At 36.9% G+C, this 21,770-nt stretch overlaps 1 protein-coding gene across 1 annotated transcript in view; it reads left to right on the top strand.

The window, feature by feature from the left end:
* The window catches only part of Cntnap5 (contactin associated protein family member 5), an 824,707-nt gene that overhangs the window by 706,805 nt on the left and 96,132 nt on the right, over positions 1–21,770 (top strand). Inside the window, exon 19 of the mRNA XM_046463789.2 lies at positions 3,723–3,947. Coding sequence (XP_046319745.1) covers positions 3,723–3,947 — 225 coding nt within the window. The remainder of the gene's footprint in view (positions 1–3,722; positions 3,948–21,770) is intronic.

Below are 21,770 nucleotides of genomic sequence, written 5' to 3'. Positions count from 1 at the left end.
GACCATCTGATGAATTTTAGATCAGATTTTGTTTTAAATAATATTACAATAAACAAATGGATTAATTTTTTCTTAGCAATGGAATTTCAGTAAAAATAATAGCATATATATTTTATGTACTTTTTACATAGTCTAAAACCCTGTTCAAGAATCCTTTAATATTTACATTTCTACCAATTTATATCATTTTGTTTTATTTTTTTCTTGTGGAAAATGAAAACAAACTACAGTACGGTAAAGAATTTAAGAATCTCCATACACCCCTTTTCTAGTTCAACAATGACCAACTCATTTATTTCATCAATATATGCATCTCCTGAATTCCTCCCTTATTATTTTGAAGCAAATCTCAGATGTAATATCATCTAATGTATAAATAATGCAGCAGGGATTCCTAAAAGATAAGGATTCATTAAAATCACATGCATAGGGTCATTTTCATAAGGAAAAACTGTAATAGTAATTTTTAATATTATGAAATATACACTCCATGTACACATTTCCAACTTACTTTTAGTATATTTAATTTTTTTTTTCTAAATTAATTGCAGCCTATATGATTTCTAGGTATCCATTACACTATACATTATCCTACACTGGTCTTTATTGTTCTCATTCTTAATTTAATTCTGTCACTATTATTAAGACTAGCTGCTGTTTATTGAATTAATATGTGCTGTGCTTTTCCACACTGTCTTCTAAATCTTCCATCCAACCTATAAATGACTAAATACCCCCATCGGTCTCTGAGAAACTGGAGGTTGATTTGGATTCTGTGAAAGCTAGAAATATACAAATCCAGAATCCAGTTTCAGATCAATCAGGATCCCTCCCTAGGGCTATCCCCATTTACTAGAAACTCCTCCTAGTTAATTTTCCACTTCAAGGTCTTATCAATGCTGAGCACCTCTTTCAGGTCTTAGGGTTCTCTGGACCTCAGGGGCATACATCTCTGAGAACCTTGGTCTCTGTCACTCAAACAAATTCACTCAAATCTTAGACTAAGTTCTGAAAGGGAGGGGGAAAAAAGATCAATTTTTTCAATCCTCATAAGCATAGAGTTGGGACAAAACTCTGTAAAAACAGACTAACCAGAGATAAACAAACAGATCAATTAGTCTTTGGAATTCATATCACAGAGAAGAAAATTTACTCAAAGCAGTGGTTCATGGATCTGCCTTTAATAATATTTCAACAAAGAACAATAAATTTTAGAGAAGTGGCACAACACAGGAAAAGCAATCCCAGGCTTCAGAAGTAAGAAAATAGGGAAGGCAAATTTATAGGAGGAAAGTGAGCCTGCCGATTTGGTTAGTGTCCATATCTTTGAACTGGTAATCAAGCAAGAATTTATCTCTCTTTAAGCTGGAGAGAAAAGGTTTATAAAGAACTTTCATTTTTGTGATTTCCTGTTCTGCTTCTAGACAAATAGAAGGAATATAGTGAGTACCCTTGTATTTTATTTCCTTCATATTTTGAGATAATACCTTCCAGTTTCCTTTATTTCCACTGGTATTTATTTGTTTAAATGCATGTCCTAGTATCTCAAGACCTGAACACCATGGCTTCATTTACCAAGTGGGTGTGCAGGGATGTTAGTATTGACATCACTGGTTGGAGTAGCACAATGAACACTGGCAGTCACCTTTGAATTAAATATTTTCTTCCATTTATCTCATTGTTTTGAATATCCAGAAACTCAATTTATTTGATCAAAAGCTGGTTCTCTGATTATAAAACATAAGAAGCAGAAAGAATAACAGAATCGAGGTACATTATTGAATTTAGCTTTATGCTAAAATAGGCAATATCTAAACATGAAAAATAATTAGAACTATGGATAGGGGGAAGAAAAATGACAGAAACTTGGCTTTACATATCTAAATATGAAATGCTTTTCATTTCTAATTTCTTGTCCTAAATATGAAAAGACATAAGCCAATATATAATATGTGTTATAGAATGCTTTGAATTAGACTTGTGAATATTTAAGCATATAGACAAACATCAAATAAAAGTCCTTCATTGGGTTAACTAGAAAACAGTAGCTCTAAATACATGATAAATGTCCCTTAGGAAGATTATTCAAGAAAAATACTTGGATCAAGCTGATGATTAGCCAAGATCTTCACTGTCACAAGTTATATGCTGCATATTTTTATAATCAGGAATACCAATATTGTAACTTGCTCAATTAATACAAAAAATTTTCTATGAATCTTTAGTAGAAACAAACTAGTATTCTCAACCTGCTAAGCAATATGAATAAATATGCAACATTAATTTTTTTGGCATGATTACACACTGGAGCAGAGTTTTCCCAAAGTGGAACAAATTTGCGAGTGAATTAGGAACCAAATCCAGGTTGCATTATGTTCTAGGTGCTACAAACTCAATCAAAGAACTTTATGAGAAACTAGGAATATTCTGCATGTCCTTTAGGATGAAAGGAAATTCATCATGTTAATAGTTAATACACGTTCACATTTGCCGTGCTGTTTCTATGGCAGAGATGGCTACCAGATGTAAGATGTGTTGCTCTACAAAGGAACCTTTCCTTCACAACCTGGTAAAGAGACGAAATTTTAAGTGAACTCAAGAGCATCCTTGGTCTAAGCAGAATAAATATTTCAGCATTTGGATGAATGCATGGTAAATAAAATGGTGCATTGTATGATGGCAACGGGAATGGGTTCAAATTAAATTTTCTTCTAATGTGGAGTTCAAACTGTGCCAAGCAATGCTCTTAAGTGTGTAAAGCACTTAAGAGCATTGCTTGGCATAGTTTCATTAGAAATACTAATGAGGTAGGTTATATTCCCTTTCGCCAGAGGAAAAGTCTCCATAGGATTCGCTACATTACCTAGGACCACAAAGCCTGCATGAAATCAAATCTAGTACTGATTCTTGCAGTGTTACTTCTATGAACTAAAATGATGTAATGGAGTGGGAGCATTCTACAAGGAGCATTGAGTGATTTTCAGTTTTCTGCTAATTGAACTCTATTACTTTATAGATGCCACATTTTTCCATGGTGTTTGTTGGCAGAGCTTCATCCAATGTGCTGTGTTATAGGGTTTGTGTGCCTAAGTCTGCTAGTTTTCGGAACTGAGTATCAATGCCTATAAGACTGATATCTATGCATTTGCTACTTTTTCAGAAAATTCCTTCTATACTGTTCCCCTTCATCCTCATGCTTGACCCAACATTATAGACAATGGCATCTGCCCATCCCCCCTGTCCTACTCTTTGTAATTGAATACCCATTCACATCCTGTAATCTCATACAGATAAATACAAATAAGAGCTATTAAGCTCTCTATTTTGATTGCAATATGGTCCCAGAAAAATGTCTTTTTGCACTATGCTAAAGTCAAGGACATTTACATTTTGCTTCTAACAAAGTTAGCCTGGGACATGATAGTCATTCTGCAAATGTATGTTGATCCAGACCTAAACTTTAGGAGGCAAATGTGAGCTCCCTTCTGGCTGTGCAACTTTATTCAATGTTCTTAACCTCCGTGAGTCTCAGGTTTCTCATTTTATAAATAAGAATAATAATTTTTGCCACTTCAAAATTATTATGGGGAGCATGTTACATAATACATTTAAAACCCTTCACATGGTGCCTGGTATGTAGGAGACAATACACAAGCAACTATAACTATTCTGAATGCTTCACTGACTGTTTCAATGTGTGCTCCCTTTTTACTCTTTTACAGAGGTTTCTGCTGTTTTTGAGGCTGGAACATCAGTTACGTACATGTTTCAAGAACCCTACCCTGTCACCAAGAATACAAACCTCTCATCTTCAGCTATTTACACAGATACGGCTCCATCCAAAGAGAACATTGCATTCAGTTTTGTGACAGCTCAGACACCCAGCCTCTTGCTCTTTCTCAATTCTTCTTCTCGGGACTTTCTGGCTGTCTTGCTCTGCAAAAATGGTGAGTGTAGATGACATAAAGTCCAATGGAGTGTCAGACTGGCCTGGAGGGAGAGTGCATGTCCTCCAGAACTCTGCATAGTTTTAATCTAAAGTTGGTCCCATTTGGGTAGCTTTTTTCAAGCCTGCCAGCCAAACTCTTGATTATACTTTACCTTTATGAGTTGCAATTGGTATTCAGGGCCAGCGTCAATTCACTGCTGAAGTCTCAAATGCATTGACTTTAATTTGCCTCAACTGTGTAGCAGTAATTCTTTATTATTTATTCTGTGCTGGAATCCATTAAGTGTAAAGGAGAAGATCATAAGCATATCTGAATTTCAGAAGGACACTTGCCACATATATCCTGTCATCTTTGCTGCAGTCCTTTTTACTGAGGGTTGTTAAAACACCTAGCAAAATGCAGGCTATATTAATAGATGTCAATTGTCCTGGTCTTAGAGAAAAGTACTATACATGAGTTATAACCTTGTGGAAGAGAAAATCTGCTTCTGAGAATCAGATTTTGGTTGGGGGAGACAAACTTTTCTATATAGTTAAAGACTGTGCACACTGTAGCATTTTCTATCTTGAAACAGCAAAATTTGGGATATTTTATTTTAACAAAACAATAATACTATTGTTTTTGTAAATAAACAATTTGTTATTTCCTTTCATTCTACAATTATTCCAACTTAATATGAAATTCACAAACACTTGCATGGCATTTTTTTCCTGAAATTAAATAAATAGACCCAATTATTTTTGAAGGTTATATATAATATATTATCGTTTATGCTTCTGGACTGGTGATACGTTCAGTATCATTATATTTGAAGAGAGGGCATTATTTTTCCATTTGTAAGGTATCTTATAGAACCTAGGCTTTCATGATTAAATTATCCATTATTCGTTTAAGAAAAAGGTGAGAATGTGGAAAGAATGTGGGCAAAATGGACTATGAGAAGATTAAGGTAATGAAGGGCCAGATTGTCTTCCACACAAGGAATGCTGAAGGTGGCCAGTTATTATGGTTATTAGAAGTCAGGATTTCTTCCCATATATCCTCATTACACCTTGCAAGAATAAGGACTCTTGTTATCTCTGTGGCCAAGGACACTACAAAATTAGAACCCCATGGGGTTAGTATAATCGCTTTTACAGGCAAAATGGCCAAGACCTAGATATTCCTGTTATATGATCTCCAAAAACACTGTCCTGTAATCAAGAGCTTCCCTTTCCTCCTCTTGAAATCTGCAGGTATTATGACATGGGCTTTTGATCAGTTCTGCAGGACCCACAATGGTATACTATAGGAAGGATTGTGGTGGCCCACAGTAGAAGGAGAGTTCAAGGAATGAAGCACTTATATAGCCCTTTCTAGACCTTAGGAGAAATTCTCAATAATTTTCTTTATCTACATTTTATTGGGTTTATTGTTCATTACTTCATCCTGCTTTTTGATGTCTAATGACTTATGACTTTCAAAGTAAGGGATGGTGTATTTGATTCTAATTGTAGGATCAAAATTGGGGAGCCTGTGGTTTGAACCAGGCCTGAAGTACAATGATAATAACTATGGCCCAGGTAATGCAAAAGGTTTCATTCATTGTACGAGTAACAGAGAAGAAGAAAGAGAGAGAGAAAGATGAAGAGGAGAAGAAAGAGTTGGAGGAGGGAGACAGGTCATTCCAAGTACATCAGTCCTTGAGGAATCTACAGGAGAGAAAGGTTATTCATTCTGCTATTTATTGGAAGACTTTTACATGATTGTCATTAGTACCACTATATCAACATGCCAGGTCTTCCACTTTGCCTTATAATTCCTCTTGAGGTTGATAAGACTGGCTGAGGACACTGGGAGATGCAGAGGTCAAGCAGGTTAACCTATGCCAAACAGATGATTTATGACAACACTGGGACCATAACGCAGATCTCCTGATAATCAGTCCAGAAATATTCCTTCTAAATCAGTTCATCCTCTAATGATGTGGATGGAACATATTAAGATGGTTATGGCTGGGTGCAGTAGTGCATACCTGCAATCCCAGCAGCTTGAGAGGCAGAGACAGGAGGATCGTGAGTTGAAAGTCAACCTCAACAAAAAAAATTTAAAAAATGAGGTGCTAAGCAATTCAGTAAGACCCTGTCTCTAAATAATATACAAAATAGGAGAATAGGACTGGAATGTGACTCAGTGGTCGATTGCCCCTGGGTTCATTCCACAGTAACCCCTCTCCAAAAAAAAAAAAAAAAAGATAGTTATGGATGGAGATTATCATGTTATGTGAAATAAGACAGTGCCAAAAACCCAAAAGACCCTGTATTCTCTGTGATGCTAATTTCACAATGGGTGTGGGGAGAAGGAAGAAGACAAGTTCATTGGATTAGACAAAGGAGAATGAAGGGAAGGGAGGGGGTATGAATATGAAAGACAGTAGAATGAATTGGACATAATTTTCCTATGTTCATGTCTGAACACATGACCAGTGAAACTCCACATCATGTACAACCACAAGAATAGAACATTATATATAATATGTCAAAATACACTCTACTCTCGTGTATATATAAAAAGAACAAATAAAATAAAGATAATTGAAAAAAAAAGATGGTTATGGAGAAGTAAGATGCAGGATTCTCTCCAAAGCCTCTTTTGAGTGTAACTTCACAAGCACATGTATTGCTGTCAGGCCAGAAGCATGAATATAACTGTCATGAATGCAGACAATGGATAACAAGACTGATGTTGTCTACTTAATTTAATTAACTCAGACTTTCCATGGTTCTCGAAGCAATTAATTGGTGATGTGGATATAACCTAAAAACCCAGTTTTCCATAGTTGGAGCTATTGAGGCACATAATCAAATAACTTCATTAAAATCTTTTAACAAGTAAGGGGCAGATTCAGGATTCAACCTCCCTTCCCCAGTCTGATAGCATATTCTGTACTCTAAGTCATAAGAGCTAAATTTGTTTGTTTTTGTAGTGCTGGGGATTGAACTCAGGGTCGTGAATATATAAACAAGTGCTCGACCTCTGAGTTACAGCTCTCTCTGTAATAATTTTAAAAATAATTTGTATATTTAATAGGGAAGGCATTCTTGAATTCTGCCATGTTCCTAGATTCCTATATCATCAGAAACTCAGCCTGACTCCATAGACATTTGTGTTTTTTAAAAAACACTAGCTAAATTCAAGAAATAAGGAGACCTGTGCTTTGTTTGTTTTATGGTTAGGTCTCAGGGCAAGTGTGAAAGCCCTAGGGCTAGTCCTTTTAGCTCAGGTTAAACCATAGAGATGGATGTCCACAACGTGGTTAGTAATAGACAGCCCCACATTGTTCCAGGTGACACTTCTGTGAATGCCTTGGAGAAGGACTAGGGCATATAGAATCCTGGGTATCACCTGTCATCTACTTATGCCACAGAGATACAACCAAGATCCATGATCACTCATTCATTCTTCCATTAACTCTTAAGGTCAGTACTAGGTTCAACTCTGTAGTATGAGAGACTGAGAAGACAGAAAAGATAAGTAGGACAGGGTGCTGTCTAGGTGATAAGGAAAAAGAGACACAGAAACTGTCTTCAAGTTTTAAAAAGCAGCCTAGTGAAAAGAGGGAGTACCCAGATTTCTAAAGCAATCTAACTAGAAAGAAGGCTTCAGGGATTATAACAATGGGATCAAATAGTCAAGTGGTAGCCTTCTCACTGGAGTTTTCAGATAATAATTAAATGACTATTTGTTGGAGAACCTGTAATAATTCCAGCAGCAGAAGAGAGAAAAAATAGCTGGAGTTTTTTTTTTTTTCCCTCCATATCTTAGATTTTCTGATTATTTGTTTTCTTCTGGTGTTGTCTGACATTAATATTACTTTCCATTAAGAATTTTTACAGACCTTGAAATGCTGCTTTGAGGAATTAAGAATTGATACCTTTACAACTTGTTTTCAATGTATCCATGGTATCAAGTTTCTGACCAAATTATTTGTGAATCATATGTGGGGTGAGGGCACTGCATTATCAAGAGCTAGGAATATTTTCAATGTGCCTTTGATTCACTGCAGTAAAAAAAAAATACATTACTGAAAATGCTATTGGAAATCAGGAATACTTTATGGGCAAAAAGATAAGGAGAGAAAAAATAGTAAAAGGTTAACTAGGAAAGGTCTTGTATCTGTAAGAGTTTTTATAATAAGATTGAGTCATACCTAGCTGAGATGGAATTAAGGGACTTGTGCTCATGCAGGCTTCTTAACCTTTTTTTGAATCTAAGACACTTTTGGGAATCTGGTGGAATTATGAGGGGAGGGCCCTATTAAAGTGAGTCCCTTTTGCTTTCTCAGGAGGAAGCAAACATCCAGAACAAGCTTATACAAAATAGCTTTAATTCCAGTACTGTGGGTTAAGAAGCCAAGGTGGGGAGTTAGTTGGATAAATTGTGCAAATGCTGAACAAAATTATCAGCTTGCAAACTTATTTCATATAATTTTGCAGGCCAGAGGAAAGATCAATGTGATTCAAAGTCATGCTTACAAGTCTTGCCCTGGCAAGGGTTTGATTTGGCTGGTTTGGAATTCTTCTTTGCCCTTTATCATTATTCTTGAAATTTCTCCAAACATGGATTTATTTGGATTTAAGCTGCTGCTGTCTTTTTAAGTGAAAACAGGTTCTTCTTCCTAAATGAAGAAAAGGATTTTAATTTGTGGGTGGAAGAGTGGAGGCAGAAACAGAGGCATTTTGAGGTCAGGTAGTTCTCAGGAGAGAGAGGGCAATTAGAGCTCCATATTCTGGGGCTTTGAGTCATAGGCAACTTCTCAGAGACTTGGCAATTAGAAGAGAAGGGTCTTTCAAATGAGGAAAGAGTCTAGAGAGGGAGCTGAGAGTGTTTTAAAGCTACACTTGACCTTCACAGCATTCTGCTGAGGGATGGCTCTGCCTTCTCTGCAGTACTGGGGGGGTTGTCCTTGAAGTTTGTCATTTGAAAATAGTCAAGGAGACCCTTCCACAAGCAGATTAAATTTCACATCTGAGAGAGACACAGAGAGAGAGAGAGAGAGAGAGAGAGAGAGAGAGAGAGAGAGAGAGAGAGAGAGAGAGGAGGTCAACAAGACCCTACCCTGCCTTACAGAATTTGTTTTGGGACAGAAATAAAGACAACCAACCATATAACATGGCACCAGGTACATATATGCTAGATCCTAGGTCAAGGTAGAGGGAAGTCAAATGAATCAATTTTCTCTGATAGAGAAGGTCAGAAAAGGCATCATGCAGTAGGTGAACTTTGAGTTATGAAATATAAGTCAGTATTCTCTATGCAGATATCATGTTCTTTAATAAAAATGTTTCTTTGTTCTGCATTTTGCCATTGTAATGCCACTGCAGAAATGTATATTCCCAATCAATTTTATTCAATATGGTTTTAAACATTAGTCCATTTTGGATCCTGAATTGTATAAAAAGTCAAATTTGAAAGATGTGCTAACTTTTAGGCCACCAAACTACAGTAAAGTGCTGTGAGTACAAAATCCAAATGGTGCTCCCAGGTCACCTTACCACGGTGGCTGTTCAGGTGCCCTTCAGCACCAAATGGTTTGTCTGCCTTTGCTTCAGTATTTCCTCTTTATTAATCTTTTTGAACATATACACTCATAAGACTCACTGTCTGCATTTCTGATTGTATACACCTTGGAGGGAATAATGATGAACCAAGACACTTCACATTTGGACAGATCCCTGACACAAGAGTCAGGGATCCAAAGACTCTTGTGTCTTCCAAGGACAAAACTCACTATCTGCTTTGAGTTGACCTTATGTTATCCTCACCATTCTTCCATGTGAGTCCTTCAGAGTTTAGTGCTGTCTCCTACTACCCACTCTCTGACACTGGCATAAGTCTGTGTTCCTCCGGCAGCAGGAATTCTGATAAACAGACTGAGAGAAGCCTCAGAAGCTTCAGAAGGCTTATTTGTTTTGCTTTACTATGCCCTGATCACTTGCATCTCAGTGGCTTGCATCATGCAACTTTGCTAGCTTTGATTTGAAATCCCCCAAATATACTGTGTTTTTCCCCAGATTTGATTCTGTTGTTCATTTCCCACATTTGTAGGCTTTCCAACTATCTCTTGTTGTCTGTCATTCATCATCCATTACACAATGTGGTTATGACATACTATGACCTCTAGGGGATGATCAAGAGTCCTCCTCTTCACCTCTCCCTCCTAGGGGAAGGGGAAGTGTCAGAGGCTGGAGCAAAAGGAACGTGCACTATCTTATATTTAGCATCCAGTGCTAAGTTGTGAGTCTGAGTGTGAAAGTAGAAAGATGTTGAGTGGAATTGTATTTGAGGAAACTTTCTTGTTTTTCTAAACTTTGTTGTAATGAACACCTTAATTTGTTAGTGTCCCTGTAGGTTCTTGAAGGTTGCTATGAACTTAGTTTTTCCCTTGCCCTCAATCTTCATTTTGAAATCCCGACCCCAAGTGTAGCTGCATTTACTGTAAAGAAGTTAGCACGTCAAAGATGCCACAAAATTGGAGCCCTGAACCAACAGGATTTGTGAGCTCATAAGAAGAAACACAAAATTGTCTTTGTGTTGCTAAATGCCATGTAAAGACAGAGTGAAAAGTCAGACTCTACAAGCTCAAAGGGCCTTTCCTTGGGGAAAAGACCAAATCATCTGGCAGCTTGACCTTGGACCTGCAGCTGCCAGAACTGTGAGAAAACAAGTTTCTCTGGTTTGGGTCACTCAATATATCATATTTTGTTTCAACTGACTGAACGGACAGAGATCAAATAAAGCAATGCAAATGGGCAATGCAAATGGACATGGACGTGCATTGCAGGCTATAATGTACAGAGCATTTTTATTTTCTTATTGATAATGGTAATAATAAAAAATTATTTGCATAATTGTGTTATCAGAGCATGAATACAAAGTTCAAGGTTAAATGCATTTGGGATTAAAATTTAATACAAAGAGGAAAAGGAAATTGCCCAGTGGCTAGAGGCTGAGCACTTGATGGGCAGAACATTAGTCTGAAGAAGGAGAAAGATAAGGCAGTGGGTGCTCACTCTGCACATTAGCTGATTGCCATTGGACACAGGCAGCATATTTTACTATCCAAGAGCAGAGAAACAATACATTTTAAGGATTATTTTCTCAAATGTCCTCTGATGCAGACCTTTAAGGAACAGGGAACTTGTTTGATGTTTCAAAAACAGAGAAAACTCTGGAACGGAGTAAACTTTCTCTGTGTAAACCACTAAGTCGGGCTCTGCAAGATACATTGGAGGAGATGTAGTCAAATGTGAGAGAACCGCCCCACCTCAACCCCAACTACTCTCCTTGTGGGGCAAGCTGGGCAGCAAATGCCAACATCAAGGAAAATCAACATGGGGGAACCACTCCTATTGATCTAGTTCTTTAAGTCCCTGGGGGTGGGGGACAGTAATTAAAGACTAGTACAGAAATAAAACTAACAAAAAATTCAAGTAACTCTACATATATTTTTTTTAATACACAGGATCTTAGTTTTCTATGGCTGCCATAACAAAATACCACAGATGGTTGACTTAAACAATGGAAATTCCCTTCCTTGCAGTTTTTAGAGTTTTGACATTCAAGATCAAGATGGTAGAAGTGCTGGTACCTGTTGAGTTGACTACCTTTTCTCTGCACATCCGAGAGAGAGAGAGAGAGAGAGAGAGAGAGAGAGAGAGAGAGAGAGAGAGAGAGAGATATTGGATTAAGTTCTCTACTGTCTCTTCATACAAAGACACCATTCTTTTTCTTCTATGAGACACAGGGTCTCTAGTTGTATTCCTAAATCCTTGATCCATTTTGAGTTTGAGTTTTGTGCATGGTGAGAGATAAGGATTTAATTTCATTTTGTTGCATATGAATTTTTAGTTTTTCCCAGCACCATTTATTGAAAAGGCTTTCTCCAATGCGTGTTTTTGACAGCTTTGTCTAATATAAGATAATTATAGTTTTGTGGGTCAGTCTCTGTGTCCTCTATTCTGTACCATTGGTCTACCAGTCTGTTTTGGTGACAATACCATATTGTTTTTGTTACTATTACTCTGTAGTATAGTTTAAGGTCTGGTGTAGTGATACCACCTGCTTTACTCTTCTTGCTAAGGATTGCTTTGGCTGTTTGGGGTCTTTTATTTTTCCAGATGAATTTTATGATTGCTTTTTCTATTTCTATGAGGATTGTCATTGGAATTTTGATCAGAATTGCATTAAATATGTATAGTGCTTTTGAAAGTATGGTCATTTTGATAATATTAGTTCTGCCTATCCAAGAGCAAGGTAGATCTTAGGCCCCAACTTCCTTAATAAGACTCCTGTGGTACAAGAATTAAAGTCAAAAATCAATAAATGGGATGGACTCAAATTAAAATGTTTCTTCTCAGCAAAAGAAACAATCTGTGAGGTGAAGACAGAGCCTACATCTTGGGAGCAAATCTTTACCTCTCACACATCAGATAGAGCACTAATCTCTAGGTATATAAAGAACTCAAAAAGCTAAACACCAAAAAACCAAATAACCCAATCAATGAATAGGCCAAGGACCTGAACAGACACTTCTCAGAAGATGATGTGCAATCAGTTAACAAATATATGAAAAAATGTTCATCATCACTAGCAATTAGAGAAATGTTATTATCAAACTCTAAGATTTCATCTCACTCAAGTCACAATGGCAGCTATTATGAAGACAAACAATAATAATTATTGGCGAGGATGTGGGGAAAAATGTACACTCACACACTGCTGGTGGGACTGCAAATTGGTGCCGCCAATATGAAAAGTAGTATGGAGATTTCTTGAAAAATTGGGAATGGAACCACCATTTGACTCAGCTATCCCTCTCCTCGGTCTATACCAAAGGGCTTAAAAACAGCATACTACAGGGACACAGCCACATCAATGTTTATAGCAGCACAATTCACAATAGCTAAACTGTGGAACCAACCTAGATGCCCTTCAATAGATGAATGGATAAAGAAATGTGATATATATATATATATATATATATATATATATATATATATATATATATATATACACACACACACACAATAGAATATTACTCAGCAATAAAAGAGATAAAATTATGGCATTTGCAGGTAAATGGATGGAGTTAGAGAAGATAATGCTAAGTGAAGTTAGCCAATCCCTAAAAAACAAATGCAGAATATTTTCTTTGATATAAGGGGCTGATTCATAGTGGGATAGGGAGGAGGAGCATGGGAGAAATAGAAGGACTCTAGGTAGGGTAGAGGGGTGGGAGGGGAAGGGAGGGAGCATGGGGTCATTAATGATGGTGAAATGCGATGACTGTTATTATCCAAAGTACAGGAATGAAGACACAAATTGGTGTGAATATACTTTGTATACAACCAAAGATATGAAAAATTGTGCTCTATAGGTATAATAAGAATTATAATGCATTCCACTATCATATATATATATATATATATATATATATATATATATATATATATATATATATATATATCACCAATATTATAGAATTAGGGCCCCAGTTTTATGACTTCATTTAAACTGAATTACTTTCTTAGAGGCCTCCATAAGTCATATTGTGGGTTATTCTTCAGCGTGTAAATTTTGGAGAGACATATTTAGTCCATACACTAACCATGTGCTATAAGCTATTCTATATGTCATAATAGAAAATTGAATATGATATCTTTGACTCTGGGGATATTCCTGAGTTTAGGAGCCATATATGACTCATCTTTATAACATAAGCATCTGGCAGAGTTCCTTAGTACAGAGAATATTCCTGGGTTGAATTTATGGTTTTCTGTTATTTTTGTTGTCATCATGGAACTACTGGAACCCATGGTAGTTATCCACTGAACTATATCCCCAGCTGTTCTTTTGTTTATTTTGAGGTAGGGTCTCATTAAGTTGCTAAGGATTGACTCAAACTTATGATCCTCCTACTGCAACCTTCCAAGTCTCTGAGATTGTAGGTGCAAGCCACGGTGCTCAGCAAATTATGCATTTTGAATGTAATAGTAGAAATAAATTCTATCTAGCAAATGTGGGAATGCCCCCACAGAATCCACAAGGAGATTTTTGTAACCAAATGAAATGGATTTTCCTCTTGGTGAACGCAAAGCCAAGAAGCACCACCAGGAGATAAAAGAGTGAATAGAAGTTTATCACTTTCACCAAGTAAGAAAAACATTGGGGATGATTCTAAAGGTGGGGTTCTTCCCAAAAAAAAGAAAGCAAGGGGACTTGGGAGGGAACAAATATATTCATATCAAAGAGACTCATCAGCACAATAGACACTGGACCATTTCTGAGTATGTTCACTTCATGGTCAATAAAACATTAAAAAATAAATAAAAAGGTAATTGAATGCCTGATGGTGGTGGAATTTAATATTATAATGAGCACATTTTACTTTAGATCACCTGAAAGGAGTGAGGCAGTTCTCTGCCATTTCACTGGCTTCTCTCAAGTTTCTCTGTAATCTTTATGTAAAACAAACAGAAAGGAAAACAACTTTGAAAGTGCAGTAACAGTCATTTAAAGAAGCGGCAACTTTTTTACTCGTGTAAATATAGAAGCTTTTTCTAAATGTGTCAGTTTAGCAGCTAACAGCTTCATAGGACTGCAGGAAGGCTATACTGAAGTGTTTTTGTCCTTCATAGTATTTTTTTCTGCCACCTGTGATATATGTGTGAGAAACAGGGCTGTTTATAGAGTGGGTCTCTGTGGAGCTGGTGTTCTGTGGCTTTATTTTCCAAGAGCTTTCTGTGTCTTCTCACTTTGTACTTTTCCAGTTTAAACACTTGAGAAATTTTTCCTAGAATTGAGCAGCTGTTTTTTTTTTTTTAATTTTTTTTTATTTTTTTAACAAGACCAGTTGCTAACAACTGTAGTGTGAGAATCAGGATAATTATTATCCACCCTGTGATGTTATATTTTTTGTAGAAAGGAAAAAGGAATGCTTGAGGTGGCTTGGTTTCTTCATCTGTACCTTTGGGATAATTGTGTTGGTCAAGGGTCTCACAGCAGTGCTGTGGGGGATTAATGAGATCCTATTTGTAAAGGGTCTGGAGGAACTCGGATGAAAGATGTGGGAAAAATACCAGAAGGGTTATTACAGAACTCTCCAAAGAGCTGGCTGGTTTCTGAGCCACCTGGAATTTTTTTTTTTTTTAAGCTGGGGTGAAGAGATTGGGGGATTGAATGTTTAGCTTTTGGACTAGAACTCTAATTAGAGGTTTAAGGATTAAGGAAATAGTTGGAGTCTGTTCGAAGAAAGCTTTTCTCAGAGAAAAGACATGTTTTGTTCTCCTCAGAGCACTTGACCTGTAAATACTTACATCTCGAGATGCAAGACAAACTCAGAAATTGGCCAAGCTCGGGGCTTGTTCAGTTCTCTGTGCAGTTAATTTCCTTTTGTGAAGCAAGTAGGCCTTGAATGATCATTATTTCTCCTAATTCATAGTTATTAAAGATGCGCTGCTGCTTGAACAAGTAGCCTGACTTCTCTATGTTTAAAAATGAGAGCTTTGGAAATCGGATCCCTTATTCTAAAGCCACAGTTGGCACAAAAGAGATGATGAATCATTTTCAATCCTAAGAGTTCAATTCAAATTCCTGATATCACCCACGTGCCATCTTCTTTGATCTCTCAGCTACAAAATGCTTCCTAGGAGCTAACATACTCATGCACTACAGAATGATGTTTTCTTCAAAGACAGACTACATATACATGTGATTCCATAAGATTATAATGGATGGACATTATCATCCAAAGTACATGTGTGAAGACACGAGTTGGTATGAATATACTTTGTATAAAACCAGAGATATGAAAAATTGTGCTCAATATGTGCCATAAGAATTATAACGCATTCTGCTGTCATATATAAATTAAAAAAAAATAATTTAAAAAATAAAAATACTATGCAAAAAATAAAAGATTATAATGGAGTTGGAAGACTCATATGAATTGGTATGTTACTCAGGTTTTCAACACTGTGACCAAAATCCACTGACAAGAACAACTTGGAGAAGGAAAAGTTTATTTTGGATTAATAGTTCCAGAGGTTTCAGTATATGATAGGCCAACTCTGCTGCTCTGGGTTCGAGGTAAGGGAGAACATCATGACAGAAGGACATGGTTGAGGAAACCTGCTCAGTTCATGGCAGCTGGGAATCATGAGGAGCCAAGGTCAAGATGTAGTCACCAAAGGCACACTGCCAGTGATGACTTCCAACAGCAAATGCCCAACTACATATAGATACACCCGGAAATTTCTTCAAATTATTCATTCATCAAATGGATTAATCCACTGTTGAAGTTTCCATCTCTCATAATCTTATCATTTTACCTCCGAACATTGCTGCATTGCCTAACACATGAGCTTTTCAGGGGACATTAGAAATCCAAACCTTAAACGTCTAGTATTTTTACTGTGCCTTTTCTATGTTTAGACATGTTTACATATACAAATACTTACCCCTGGGTTACCGTTGCCTACAATATTGAGTATAGAGATATTCTGTATAGCTTTGCAGCCTAAGACTAATAACTGTACCATATAAGCTAGGTATATAATATCCCATCTAGATTTGTATAAGCACATTCTATGCTTTTTTATACAATGACAAAATTGTCCAATGTCTAAAAGCATTTACAGAAAGTGAGATTAGAAGTGGAAGGGGGTACTAACAAAATATATTTGAAACAATTAATAGAATTAAAAGCAAACACAAAGTAAAATTTGTTCCCTTTCCCAGCATAAAGATTAGAAAACAACATGCCAAAGCAAAGTCCAAATCCTGTCTCCTACAAATAGAGGATCAGTAAGCAGGATAGCAAAGAGTGCCTTAACAAGAACATGAAAAATTTGCAAGTATTGGGAAACTATGTATACATTTCCAAGTGAAGATTTTCATTTTTATTGGTGTATTATAATTATAAATAATAATGGGACTTATTATGATATATTCATACATTCATGTGACATAATTTGGTCAATTTCATTCTCCAAGGACTTTCCCTGGCCCTCTTTCCTCCCTTCTCCTGGCCTTCTTCCTCTACTGGTCCTCCTGTTTTCATGATATGGGAAAATGATTTTCAAAATAGAATTCTCTGTTTAGTCAAATTATCACTTACACATGAGGTCCTTTTCAGTGATCTTGTAACAGACTTTTCTGAGATGCTACTTTATATACATGTGTTAATTTTCTAATGCTCAAAAATAAGTATCCCCCAATTTAATACCTTAAAACAGAAAGTATCTATCACAGTACAGAGTTCTGGGAGAGTCAGGAATCTAGGATTGGCTTAGCTCAATGATTCTAACTCCTGGTCTCCCAGGAGGACTCATTCTTGACCTGAGTTGTAGTAATCTGAAGGGCTCCATCATCTGCTTCCAAGCTCCATCAGGTTGCTATTCAGAGGAACTGTCAGGTCTTTGACTTTCCAGTCAGACCACTCAGACATTGTGTCATCTGGCATCCCTCAGAGAAACGGGGCGGGGGGGGGGGAGAGAGAGAGAGAGAGAGAGAGAGAGAGAACCTCATACAAGGTAGGAAAAAGCCACACAAGGATCTGGATACAAGAAGGCAGGGATTACTGAAGTCCATCATGGAGGCTGTCAATTACTACATGTTTCACCAATTCAAGAAGTACATAAGAAAGAAACATATGGAGTTCAGGAAACAGGGAACCACCTCAGAACAGGCCAGGTCATATCTCTAGAATGTGTTTGCCGAAGTCCAAGAGATCAACCAGTCTAGTCTTATAGGACTGTTGTTGTCAAAGGGGCATAGTGTTCCAAAACTCTCTGTGCTTCCTCTGGGGGATTTTTGGCAACCCCTGGAGATACTGTTCATTGTTAAGATGGAGAGTGCTACTGGTATAAGGTGGGTAGAAGTCAGAAATTCTGTGATATGTATTGAAAATCCAAGAGAGCTTCCCATGACAAAGAATTCTCTATTCTAGCTTATTGGTAGTTTTGAGGTTCCGAAAAATAGGCCTAGTATCTGGAAAGCAGAAGAGAGAGCTTTCCTAAAGAAAATATGCAAAGCAAAGGGTTGTATTTATATCAGATAAACAGTATAGACTGTGAAGACCAACCTAACCAAAATTGTTATATATATATATATATATATATATATATATATATATATGTGTGTGTGTGTGTGTGTGTGTGTGTGTGTGTGTGTGTGAGAGAGAGAGAGAGACACCTGGGTATGGGCCCATATAATGACTAGGTCTAAGGAAGATAATTCTTCATTCTCTGTTGTGGCAGGGCAAAAAAAATCTAAAATTGATAACATAAGAAGCAGCAGTATATTTAATAAAATAGTTGAAGGAAAATAATGAGAAAATGAATAGAACTAAAAGTAATTGCATGTGAGGAAAAAGGGCTGAGGAGGAGTACTTTATCACATTGTCTTTCTATACTATTTTGTAAATGCATTGCTTTGATAAAAAATAATTAAATGCTTGAAATGAGTGCACTGCTATAATCTAAGAAAGTGGTAAAGAGTTGTGTTAGTAGAAAATTAGTTTGTCTCCCCACAAATATGTCTGAATATCTAAAGAATATTGATTGATTAAAGACACATGAGATAATTATGTGCACTTTTGCATTAATGCCCAATTTTGATGTTATCCATGCATGGAGTCTTTCAATGAGTGAATGAAGAAAAGAACGTAAGAATGAATAATGAAATGACTGAATTGGAATTAACAAGTACAAAGAAAATTATATTACTTTCCCAACAATTAAGCATGTTTCATTTGGATAATTCAAGCAGAGACCAATAAGAAGCTCCTCATCTCCTGATTTATTTCAGACCCCCATTTCCATGAACTTCGTAGAATGTGTGCTCTGACAAGCATATTGAGAAGAGCTCTGATGGCTACTTCTCAGTGTCTTGTATGAACTCTCATCCTGAACCTAACCTTTAAATGTTCGCCTTCTTGGGGAAGTTTTTGCTCTTTGGGAGGAAAGATCTGCCCTTATTGAGATGTCTCACTCATTCCCATGACTTCAGATTGTGTAAGTTGATGAACTGCACATTTGTATGCCTAGCTTGGGTGGCTCCATTTGCTTTATAAGAATCATCTCAAATGCCTGTGGGGTCAACTTCACTTGACTTTTTCCTTTCTTCCAGAAGGATCCTAGCTCCACTTGTAGCCCCTCTTCTCTCTGAGATAAACCCCTTCATGAATTTTTCCTTTCTCATAGAAATATTCTACAATAATGCAAATGTCCAAGTCAGAAACAAGCAGTGGTCATCTCTTCCTCTTTCTTTGCATTCCAGAATCCAGAATCCAGGTAACTTGTGTTACCAAGTCCCCAGAATGCATTTTTATATTGAATCTTTTAATACTATATTACATTGTTTTGAATCTACTTCCTTAGTCTCATTAATATTCATTCAATTCATTTTTTGGGGGGTGGGGCTTGGGATGGAACCCAGGATCTCCTGGAATCACAGTCTCAGCTCCCTATATTCATCTAATTCATTACACTACCACTTTGGTTATCTTTGGTTTGGACCACCTAATTTTAGAAGCAAATATGGCCATAGTGTTCATATACTTCTCCCAGACTTTGTACCTGTTTCCTTTTAATTCATTATCTATTTTGACCAGGATGATCTTTTCAAAGTTCAAATATATTCATGTCATGTGTGTTTTGATAGTTCCCAAACACTTCACTTTCAAGCACTCTCTGGTGAAGTTTTAATTCTTAACATTTTTCTACCTCACTGTACCCTCTTATTGACATGCCTTCATGCAAAGCTCATCAGGAACCTGACCCAAAATTCAAGGTAATAAAAGAGACCTATACCAAATGAGGGTGGAGATCCCCAGCTTTATCCTGCATTCAGTTTCCCAGAGGGCAACTGCAGGTCCAACTGAAGTCACTTCTTTTGACAAAGGCAATCTCTTTAAGTGCCTATGATATAATGAATTATGTTTAGAACTCTGAGTGCATCATGTGCTATCTTTTCTCTGGTCCTTCATATTTTGTTACTGCTCTGGCTTTGTTACTTCCCAGAAAATTTTATATGTTGATGACATATACTGGTCCCCATCAGAGTAATGTCTGGAGGTGGGGCTTTAAGGAGGTGATTGCACTATAAGGGCTCTAAACCCCAAAATAAATTAGCTTATTTGATGAATTAATAATTTGGATGGACTACTGGGAAAACTAGAGGCAGTTGAGGCATGGTTTTAGGAAGTAGGTCAGTGAGGGGAGGGACCTTGGGGATTATCTATTGTCCCTGCCCTGCCCTTGCTTCTGGGCTGCCATGAGGTGACATATTTGCCTCTGTCACATTCTTTCTCCTTGAAGTTCTTTCTCATCTCAGGCCCATAGCAATGCGGCCAGCCATTTATGAACTGAAATCTAATAAACTGTGTTCTCAAACCAAACTTTCCTCATCCAAGTTGTTTGTGTCAGGTATTTTGGTCACAGCAATGAAAAGGGAACCAATAGAGTGAGCTTGAACATCCTTTCTTTGCCTGTTTCCATTCTTCCTTGCTGGCAAACTCTTATTCCTTCAAGTCTCAGTTTAACCTAATTTTCTCTGGGAAGCATTGCTGGTCTTTTCCCTAAGACAATGTTAAATGCTCTCTTAATGGCTTCCATAACAGTCTATTACAAAAGTGGTCATAATCACTGTTACTCACTTCCACTACAGTGATCCTGACTCCAGAACTTAGTACCACTGGCCTAGTGCCACATGGGATCCAGCATCCACACTCAATAAACATGCCACCATCGAAGACAGCTTTTTCTAGTAAAATTGCTTAAGAGCTTATTTGACAAGGGATACATTTTTCTAAGTAAAAGATCCTTCTTATGAGCATATTCAAGTGTTTGATCTTTAGAAGTGTTTCTGTCATATCTTTGTGGTTCACTAAGAATGAAAGAGAAGAAATTAAATTAAGTGTTTGCTGTCACATCTTTGTGGTTTACTAAAGCACGCCTAAGAATGAAGGAGAAGAAATTAAAAGCACGAATGTAAAATGAGGGAAAAATGCAGGAAGTGATAGACAATAATTAAAATGGATTCTTCTCATCCTTTGGCTGCTAAATTTGACAGGCACTTATCCTCTCCACGGATGTTAAAGGTCATAGGGGAAAAAAAAATCTTAAAAGAGAAAATTCAAAACAGATAACATACAACATTTAAGAAAAGACAAGGAAAAGAAGTTTTGACAAAATTATCAGCTCCATTTTGGTAATAATATTGGTTCTTTGGCATTGCCGCCCTTAAGTGGGACCTCTAAAAAGACAAATGAGATTAAAGAGAAGTCCCTGATAGCTCATTCAAATGAAAGCACAACAATAAAAATCAAAGGAGCAGTGCATATAATTCCCCTTTGAAGGTTGTGGTTTCCAGCTCTCTGTAGCAATAACTAAGTAAGCCTGGGTGTCCTGTAACATAGGCACTGACATTTGCCAGGCTTTTCAATAAATTGGCAATGAAACACTAAATCCATGCAAGGTGGGAGATAAATTAGCAGACAGCCAAAGGTACTGGAGAAATAAGCACTGGTATCATCGCTGAAATATTTTTTGATAAAGTAATAATCCCCTGTAATCTCTCTTCAGCTTTAAATAACCACTGGTCTTTGTGCCGGCAGTTTAATTTTGTTGGCTGCCCTTGTTTTACAAATATATTTAGCGGAGTATGGAATATCGTTTTGTGTGAAAGCTGAAGCCTTTGTCATGCTGAAGTCAGGCAAAGGTAATAAATCAAGGACGAAGTGAAAAAAGGAATAGAAATTGGCTATCGGAAACTTAT

The sequence above is a fragment of the Marmota monax genome, unplaced genomic scaffold (genome assembly GCF_021218885.2).
Source record: "Marmota monax isolate L192 unplaced genomic scaffold, Marmota_monax_Labrador192_F-V1.1 WCK01_AAM20220418_F8-fsc00034, whole genome shotgun sequence".
NCBI lineage: Eukaryota > Metazoa > Chordata > Mammalia > Rodentia > Sciuridae > Marmota > Marmota monax.
The sequence above is the reverse complement of the archived record's forward strand: the minus strand, read 5'-3'. Positions and strand labels throughout refer to the sequence as shown.